The sequence below is a fragment of the Antrostomus carolinensis genome, unplaced genomic scaffold (genome assembly GCF_000700745.2).
Source record: "Antrostomus carolinensis isolate BGI_N321 unplaced genomic scaffold, ASM70074v2 scaffold24104, whole genome shotgun sequence".
In the NCBI taxonomy this organism is placed as follows: Eukaryota; Metazoa; Chordata; class Aves; order Caprimulgiformes; family Caprimulgidae; genus Antrostomus; species Antrostomus carolinensis.
Window position 1 is genome coordinate 5,394 of NW_010311879.1, and position 9,721 is coordinate 15,114.

Genomic DNA, 9,721 nt, shown 5'->3' on the forward strand with positions numbered 1-9,721 from the left:
TGCACAGGAAAGTGTCCAGGTGGGTTTGAACATCTCCAGAGATGGAGACTCCACACCCTCTCTGGGCAGCCTGTCCCAGGGCTCCGGCACCCTCACAGGAAATAAGTGTTTCCTTCAGTTTGTCTGGAACTTCTGGTGTCCCAGTTTGTGCCCATTGCCCCTTGTCCTGTCACTGGGCACCACCAAAAACAACCCGGCCCCATCCATTTGGCCCTCAGTTTAATCCAACTTTGAGGCAGGAAGCAAATGTCTTCTACTGAAGAGGACAGTCAGGGCTGCTTTGGGTGGGGACATCTTACTGCTGTTGGTGGTGGTGGGACTTTGTTTTGCCATCTGCCCTAAAGCCTAAAGGTTAATGTGAGTGGCAGTTAATGTGAGTGAGTGGAAGTGCCTGGTCATCCCTGTCAAACTCCCTCCCCCTCTGCTCCTCCAACTTTCCCCCGACAGGCGACGCCTGCAGCTGAACTCCAACCAGGCGTTCTTCCTCCTGGTGAACGGCCACAGCATGGTGAGCGTTTCCACACCCATATCCGAGGTGTACGAGAGCGAGAAGGACGAGGACGGGTTCCTGTACATGGTGTACGCCTCTCAGGAGACTTTTGGAGTGCAATCTTCTGTCTAAGACACGCGGGCTGCTCCTAGCCTAGGATTTTGGTTCACCCTTTGGCCGTCACCCCCCCACTCTTCCCCACGCACACCCCAGGGAAAGAAACGGATGTCACCTCCGCTCTCAGTACCTTAGCATAGTCTGGCTTTAGCAGGTGTCTCATCTTACCTTGCCTTGTTTGTGACTATTAAACAGAACAGACGAGCACCTCCAGCTTTTGAAACCTGCTGTAATATTCCACACGGGCACATTAACATTTCTGGATTTGCTGAATGGAACCCGATTGTGCATGTGCAAAATAAAGGGACGCTCGAGTGACTTGAACAAGCAAACAGGCACCAGGGAGGAGCTCAAGTGTTCCCTGTGAGAGTTGTCTGGAAAAATCTCCTTACGATTCCTTCAAGTTTTGTTTGTTTGTTTGTTTGTTGGTTGGTTGGTTGGTTTGTTTGAAATGGGAAGGCTTCTCATGAGAACAAATCCATTTTAATGTTCCAAAGCAGAGCTTTGTCTTCTGCAGCTCGATGAGACTCGTGTCAGTGCTGCAGGCAAGTGCTTGGGGTGAGCTGGGGGACTACAACTCTTCTTTTTTCTCTTTTCTTTTTGTGTCTCTGGTTTTTGTGGCACTACAAACTTAGGAATGGTGCCAGTTTCTGAGATCCTCATACCAAACACCACAGCTTTACTGTAGTTTTAGGAAGTGTTGAACTGTAAAATAACACACCTGGACAGGTAACATTGAAATAAACTCCAGTCTGTTATGAATTTCCAATGCCTGTGTATTCAGTGAAACACTGTTGTTCATATGAGCTCGCTTCCAAAAGATCATCCCCTCCCAGCCTGGAGGTTTGCTGTTCCCTTGTCCCACAGACAGTTTGTTGGGAGAAGGTATCTGAGGGACCTGCTGCCAGCACAGAGGGGCTGTCAGGACGCGTGAGAGCGGGTGGGTGTGATCTGAGACCCGCACAGCGCTGCCTGTCCTCCCTGTCTCCATCTGCTCGGCAGGGCGGGTGCGTTCCAACCCCCCCAGCCCTGTGTTGTGCACACCTCCGTGCCAAACACTGCACTGGGATGTGCTGCTGGAATTCCCAACCCACACTGCCTAACTAGTCACTCCTTATGTTCCCACAGAGAGCAGGGGGGGGGATCAGGGAGAAGCGCTTTTGGAAGCAGCTCACATCCAGGTGTTGCTGTTGAGAGTTAACGAACAAATGATTTATTATTTTTATTTTTATTTTAAATCACTGAAGTCTAAAGCCACTTGCAGGGGGTTTTGGGAAGATCTTGGTGTTCCTACTGTCCTGAGCAGGGAGGCAGCCTGTGCAGGGAGGAAAAGGATTTCGTAGGACCTGGGTTTTTTTCCTTTAGATTCATTGTCAAGTGAAGTGTAGCAGGATGAGATTCCTCTTGTATATGATGTGTTTGTGAACTAACTCCGTCTGTTACTGGAAGCTAATTTACTACAACGGGGGGGGAGGGAGGGGAAAAAGAGAAGCAATACTACTGCATCTTGGCACTCGAGCTCCGTGAGGTGTACAGCGTGTACCTGCCTACACCTCTCTGCATGCATCTCGTTCACAACGCTTACTTCACATTTCTCTTTTTGTTTTTAAATTTGTTCTTTGTGTTTTTACTCCCAAGGTAAAAAGCTCCGTTCTCTGTTGAGTTTTGTTTAGTGTAAGCAATTGTTTAACTCATAACTGACAAGCATACTTGTAATTACGACCTGATCAACTGATATTCCTGTACAAATGTTGCTTTTTTTTTTAAAAATTAATAACAGTGCTGATATGGATGGATTACATCCCAACTTCACGCTGCCTTGTGTGGTTATTTCTAGACAGCTTTAGGAATCTATAGGGAAGGGCATGGAGAGGTTTGATCCACCTGCATCAGGACGTGAGGAGGAGGAGCAGAGATCTGTACTGAACCCTCTGACACTGATCATCCTGAACAACGCAGAGGGGGAAGAATTCCAGGTGAAATCACCATATAAACCAGTTCTGCTCCGTAGGTGGGTGCAAAGCGGGGCACACAGATGAGTTTCCACGTCCCCATTTTGTTTCTGCTCCTGCTCCTGCTCTGCCACCGTCTTCTGAATACCCATGTTCTCCAAGCGGGACTCTGCTCCTCAGGAATGACCCCGGGGACAGGTCACAAAAGCTTTAAGGATACAAGGAGCTGGCAATTCCCTTAACTCACCCCAACCCGTGGCTCCAGCACAGCCCTGCCCTATGTGGGGAGTGAGCTGAGGTGGCAGAGCAGAGCCTGGAGGCTTGGCCGCTGCCTTCCTACGGGACAGGGCATGAAGCTTCCCCCCTCCTCCTCCTCCTCCCTCCAGCTCCCCCTTCTCTAGGGAATCAGGAATGGTCTTGGGGAGGCAGCTGGGGTGAGGCCACGGATGTTCTCGGTAACAAACACCACGAGCAAAGCCCTTCAGAGCAGCTCGGCTTCCTCGGCTGGGAGCTGAATCAAGGAGAGGAGAGCAGTTGCGAGCGCTGGAATCCATCTGTGATTCACGAGCAGATGTGTGTGGGTGGAGAGACAGCAAAAGTAATAAAGGGAATTTAAAAAATAAAACAAAATAAAATTTCCTACTAACTGCCAAGCTGGAGAAATCCCCACAAAAATGAAACCCCTTTAAATTTAAAAAAAAAAGCCCCCAAAAACAAAAGGATTCTGTTTAACTCTTTATTTTCCATACATTAAATTTACTCAGATAAAAACATTCTAAAAATGTACAATTTTACTTTTAACAAAGTATAATAAAACATAAAAATCCCAATACCAGAATACTTGACATTTACAATTCAAAATCAAATTAGCTGAATATTAAATATTTACAAAACTATTTAAAATATTTATAAAGTTACATGCACAATTTTGTAATACTAGAATTGACCGAAGTAAAAGAAAATGGCTCAAATGGGAGCAGGAGTTTCCTTCATTCCTAGTGGAAAGTTATGTCCAAGAGAAGCTGTTAATCTGCACTTGAAAACACACAGGATTTGCTTTTTGCTTCAGTACCAACAAATTTCTTGCTTATGGAAGAAAAATTGAAGAGAGGGAAGGGGCAGTTCCAAGGGTTTCTGACAGGAGACGGGGGTGGGCGCGTTACCGCGGCCTCGACCACCCAAAGTGTTTTCTAAACTCTTCCAAATGCTCAGTCCTGTGGATTTCTGTCCAGTTTGCCCACATCCATCCCATTTCACAGGCGTTTTAACTACCCCAAATCCACAGCTCCCAGTGTCCAAGGAACAGACACTCAGGGGTTTCTCTCAAACGATGGCGTTTTGGTTTTGGGGGGAGGAGTGTTGCTCTGCCCAATACCACTGACTACATGTAAATTTCTGAGTACCTTCACCCTGAAACTTGCCAGCAAGAAAGAGCATAAAACAGAATTTCTTAACAGTAAAATTCTAGTGTTAAAATGGTTATTTTTGGAAGTCTGGTGCTGAATTTGCCAAGATTTAATGACATGAAAAAGTTTCACAAAAGCTGGAGTGTGAGATGTTAGTTTAAGGAAGAGCATTGTGGAGCTCTCTGATCAATACCTCCCTTGCTAAAATGAGGTTTCCCTCTTTGCTCTCTCGCTGTTGAACATCAAACCTGGCATATTTATTAATGCTTAATGTGCAAGGAGGAGTTTGCTGGAAATTCTATCTTATTTGGGGTATTTCCATCACCAACACACTCCCGAATGGAAAACCCGTCCGCACCGCACGTCGCTCGCTCCCCTGAGGGAAGACTCAGTGCTAACTTCTCCGTGCCCCTGCAGGGAGGTGATTTGGGTTTCCCTTCCACCTTACACTTCAGAATCATTCCTATTCCACAGTGAAATCCATTTTGAGAACTCACTCTTTTCATACTTTAGGACAAAGACAGGAATAAACAGCATTCCTTTGAAATCTCCATCTTTCAACGTATAAAAAAATAGGTTTTAAGAACTAGTTCTATCAGCCAGTGAAGCTGGAAGGACTATTCTAAAACAAGCTGCCTCACTTGTTGGGGATAAAAAGATGGATTTGTGCCTTTTAAAAAAAAAAACAGATTAAGGATTATTTGACAGAACTAAAGTGCTCTGTTGGGACTTACCAGCTTTGGTTGCTCTCGGGACAGAGCTCGTTAGCAGATGCGAAGCCACGACTCGCTCTGATCTGGGGAAGGCTCTGCGATCGCCGCTGGCTCAGCCAACATTTCTCTACCACACTCGTGTTGCTTTCAGGTACTTTTCTGAATTTGAACCTATTCTAAAAACCAGACTTCACCATTTAAAAACGTTACCTAAAAATACAACACATAAAGCCACTTGAAGAAACATCAGCCTGAACTTTACACGAAGGAAACGATCCCAAAAGAAAGCTCTGAAGAAAAGGAATGAAACAGTTTGCTGGAGAGAAGTTCAGTTTTACAGTCTTTTTGTTACAGTTTTGACTCAGTGATGAATATCAGACCAGACTCCGTGCCCAGCGTTGGGTGTTAAAACAAAACCCAACTGGTACAGAAATTCAGAAATTACTTTTTTTTGTTCTTTTTTCTCTTGATTTTTGTTATTTTGAGAGGGTTTTTAACACTTGCACGTGTGTGGAAATACAGTTTATTTAAATACAATTCAGTTTTTAAAATATTGTTTAAAAAAAGTGAAAAAAAATGAAAAAAAAAATGAAAAAAAGAAAGAAAGAGAAAAAAAAAAAGTTAAGGTTTGGCTTTCAGCACATGTTCCAGGCCACTAGAGAGACCCTCAAAGCTGTAAAGAGTAAACGTGGTCACTGAAAACTGCACGTTTGTTTCCTTGGGCGTCACACACTATGACAGATTGTTCCTACCATTGTCTCAAGCTCATTTAAGGCAAAGTAAATTGCATTGTCAGTTTTCATCGCGTTAGTGTTGCGGGTCTGAAGGTTGTTCAGGAGAACACACAGGTCATCACCTCCTCCCAGGCAGGCAGGCGAGAGCGGGCAGAAGCGTTTCAACAGCGTGTGCGATACCGAGGGCGGCGTCAGCTGGGCTGAGAATACTCCGATTTAGTTTGTTTTGGGGTTTTTTTTTTCATTGCATAGGAATTAAAAAATACCTTTTTTTATTTTTTTTAAACCAAATATTATGCAAATTTAGGTTTTGGTTTCCACAAAAGCCAAATCTGCTCCGAGCTGCAGATCACTCCCTGGACCGCGTTTGGGTTCTGGCCACCTCGCGTTACCGTGCCTCTCCGGTGATGCTGGTTTATCCTGCTCACCTCCCCGGCGAGCCTGACGACCCCTCACTGAGAAACCAGGACCAAAGGATGGCCCAGAACATTATTATATTTCCTATGAACATGGTCCAGGAAGGTCTCAACTGTCAAGCTCCTGCGTTACCCCCTCACACTGACGTTTCATTCCTAAGGCCCCATCTCCTCGGGGCAGCTCTGAACCATTTCAAAACCTCCTTCTCCCACAGAACTTCCCTCACTTCCAAGCGAAAGTCAACTGCACCACTACAAATACTTAATTCATCCTGGTGTGGTTTAAAATTGGTGGAAGAAATACCTCCAAGTGTAAACAAGGCTTCAGACTTTAAAGGTGTCTTCCAAATTACAGTATGCAAATACCTCTTATGTCAGCCATTTGAAAGAGAAGGCCTCACCCATTTAATGTTGTCACATTCCTGGGGTGAGCCATGAGGATTAGGATCTTCTTTCAAACCAAGACAGGACCAAACTGTTTCAAATTAACAAGTTCTGAGATTTGTTTGGCTTCCTCTCAAATCCTAATTTCAGATTTGTCACCCACAAATGATGGACGCTAAGTAGTTAACACCAAAGCTAGTCATCTACAAATCTATTGCAACGAAGGAGGTTGACAAGAAATCCTTCAAAGTCTTGGATAATAATGAAGTTTACTACCAATTTTACATGTTTTGACTTCTACCACTTCGGAATCCTGTAGCAAAAGCTTTGGGGTAGGAGTCAAAGGGGTTGGGTTGGGGTTTATTTTTATATAAAGTAAAGCAAAAGCTTACAAACTCTGCTGCCAGAGTTCTTTTTTTTTTTGTCTTTTTTGTCTTTTTTTTTTTCCCCCCCCTAGGATGGTTTAAAATTCATTTACAAAAGCAGAATAATAAGGTTTCTGTGAAAGAGACCTATATACAGTAACAGGACGTTAAAAGGTTCTTGTGTGTATTACAGGAAAATATCCTTGAAGCCTTTTTATGACTCTGGAGTCTCTGGGACTTGGACCCTTGGAAACTGAAGTTTATTCCATTGCTGGGAACCCAGCACTATCTAAAGTCATCAGTGAGACAATGAAGCACAAAGTTTTGTTTCCAGAAGGAACCGAAACTGCCATGTGTTGTTTTCTTTTAGAAGGGAAAAGGAGAGACTTTAACCTAGAGATTTTTATTGTGTAGTGAAGTCACATAGCCTGCTGGTGCCAATTTTTCCAAGTTGGAACTTCTTTGCCTCTTGCACTGGTCTCAGAGTGACACTGTCTGCTAAAAGTGCAGAAAGCTTGAAGAGTTTTACATTCTTCTGTAGTGCAATCCTTAAAAATCCCAGAGATTAGTGCCTGATCACTTTTGAAAAAAAAAAGTAGACATTTTACCTAGCCCAGGGGTGCCAAAGTCCTTCTGGCAAACGGCCGCTCCTACCTTCAGCCTCCAGCTTCCACTTCAGAACGTAGCTGCCCTGGAGTTAAAGACGTTTCACCTTTAGAAAGTCAACATATGGCAACGTTCTCCAGCCAAAAAAAAAAGTACATCAGGTGTTGTACTCGCAACAGGAAACGCAGCTGGCCAGCTCCACCGTCCACCCAGTACCCATCGGTCCTACCACACGTCGTCAACAAGTTCCAACAACAAGATCCAAGCTTGAATTTGGCAATCAAAAATGGGTTTGATGCACCCCCTAAGCTAGATTTTCCTACCTAGTCTAATAAAGTAAAGCACCTTTGGATTAAAAAATACATTAAGCTTAACAGCAACTGGACGTCTCAGTTTTGTGTTTCGATCTCCTTGTATCTCCATGGCTTACAGTATTGTCTTGCCAGATGATAAAATATCAGTCTGTGGAGTCCAGACTTTCAGAGGGAGGAGCGTATTTCAGCCTAAACGTACCTGGGGGAGAGAAAGAGAGAGGAAATAGAAGAATTAAAGGTGGACCTGCTCACATCTGATACATCTCAGAACTTCCTAAGATGACCTGCTTCTCATGAGACACGTGAGGAGATATCAGAGCGTAGCGCCAGCTCGCAGCGCCGCGGCCGACGAGCACGTGTCTGCAGCTGGTGGAAATTAAAATCCAAGGTTAGCTTTACACAGCAAAAGTCACCGGCTTTGATGTAGTTTTAAGGGTGGTAAAAAATTCTTCTGGGATATTTTTAAATGGGAATCTAATTAATGAAATGAAATTCAGTTTAAAAAGACAGTGGATTAAATTTCTAAAATTCTCCCAATTAGGACTGATGAGGTGGCGTCGCTTCCCCATTGGCCACTATCAATATATTGAATCATAGAATGGTTTGGGTGGGAAGGGACCTCAAAGCTCATCCAGTCCCAACCCCCCTGCCATCAGCAGGGACACCTTCCACTAGACCAGGTTGCTCAAAGCCTCATCCAGCCTGGCCTTAAACACTTCCAGGGAGGGGGCATTCAATTATTAGCCACAGAAACTCCATTAATTAGTTTTATTTTCTCACTGCTGTAAATTGCTGCCTCAAAACCAAGTCACTTGTTAATTGATAGCAGTCAAATACTTGAGACCTTGTCTGCTCCATATAAAAATGAAACCAGCCATACACTATAGACAAGACCAATGTAAAATGGACGAACTCGGTGCTCTTCAATCCACTCAAAAGTTTGTATTTAATTTTTTAAGCCTCCACCACATGCAAGTTCTCTCAACAAAGGATGTCAATTAAAAATTAAAAAAGAAAAATGGGACTAGAAAGTGCTCTTGGGAAAGGAGCATTTCCCACCCGGAATTAAGGATTTCAACTCTCCTGGAGAAGCCTGTGCTGTCACCACGTAAGCAACGTGCCCTATAAAATAATTATAGAAGCAAACGCGGGACCTTCGAGGGCATCTGAACAATAATTCTTCATTTAGAAGAATTTTGGGGAGGAAGGGAAAGGGGGAAGAAAGATGTTTAGTTTGTAAACTTCACAGGGAACTTGCAATTATAAGCACAGATGACCTGGCTGACAAGGTATGAGCAGCAACAACAATTCCTCTGCAATCTGGGCAGAGAAGCTCCCTCCCTCCTTCCCTCCCAGAGTCTGTGCTTCTCCCCTTCCCAGAAACCAGCACAAGCCCCGCAGAGCGCCCGGCTCTGACCCAGACCCTTCCCTGGGCCCTGTCCTCGTGCTGGGTCTGCACAAGTTTCAACTTTTCCCAATATAACTCCAACCCACCAGCTTTCAAGAACAAGATTTTTTTAAATGCAAATCCAAAATGACAAGACCGGAGAATCACAGAGTCCCAGACTGGTTTGGGTTGGGAGGGACCTTAAAGCTCATCCAGTCCCAACCCCCCTGCCAGCAGCAGGGACACCTTCCACTAGACCAGGTTGCTCAAAGCCTCATCCAACCTGGCCGAGAACACTTCCAGGGAGGAGCAGCCACAGCTTCTCTGGGTTTCCTGTTCCAGATCCTGCCCTCGGGGGGACACAGCCCTTCCCCTTGTCTCTGTCACATCCCACCTCACTCCCTCCACCCGCTTTTACCTTGTCGATTGAAATCCATCGGCGGCTGTTTGCAGTCCTGAGCTCTGTGCCCGCTGGCCCCACAGTTATAACAGGAGAGATTCCCATTTTTTTTGTGACTCGAACCATTGCTGTTTCCCATCATTCCCTGTGCCTGATACACCCCTGCTGTCCAGTTCTGCAGCGGCGGGACCGCAAACGTCGACTGCCCGGTCATGACGGAGTCGGGAGCGATCCCGCTGTTGTAGGCGGTGTGGACCACGGGGAAAGTCGTGCTGCTGTTGTACTGCTGAGTGTTGATGTAACCGTTACTACACAAAGGGTTGAAGGGCAGAAATGGAAAAGTAAACATGGAAGGTCCTGAAAAAGGGTGCTGGAAATAATTGGCGTAACTGACGGTCATACCGCTCGACCCGCAGTTCCCGCTACACCCGCAGGAG

The 9,721-nt window shown here is 45.2% G+C and overlaps 2 protein-coding genes across 2 annotated transcripts in view; one reads left to right on the plus strand and one right to left on the minus strand.

The window, feature by feature from the left end:
• Nucleotides 1-820, plus strand: part of LOC104524106 (microtubule-associated proteins 1A/1B light chain 3B) — a gene marked incomplete at its 5' end in the record, with an annotated part of 5,882 nt that extends 5,062 nt beyond the window's left edge. Inside the window, one exon of the mRNA XM_010166871.2 lies at nt 448-820. Coding sequence (XP_010165173.2) covers nt 448-622 — 175 coding nt within the window. The remainder of the gene's footprint in view (nt 1-447) is intronic.
• A 5,899-nt stretch (nt 821-6,719) lies between these two features.
• The window catches only part of LOC104524107 (zinc finger CCHC domain-containing protein 14), a gene marked incomplete at its 5' end in the record, with an annotated part of 12,819 nt that continues 9,817 nt past the window's right edge, over nt 6,720-9,721 (minus strand). The window contains 2 exon segments of the mRNA XM_029084718.1: nt 6,720-7,696; nt 9,303-9,721. The exon segment at nt 9,303-9,721 is cut by the window's right edge and continues 113 nt beyond it. Of these exon segments, the coding sequence (XP_028940551.1) occupies nt 7,641-7,696; nt 9,303-9,721 (475 nt within the window).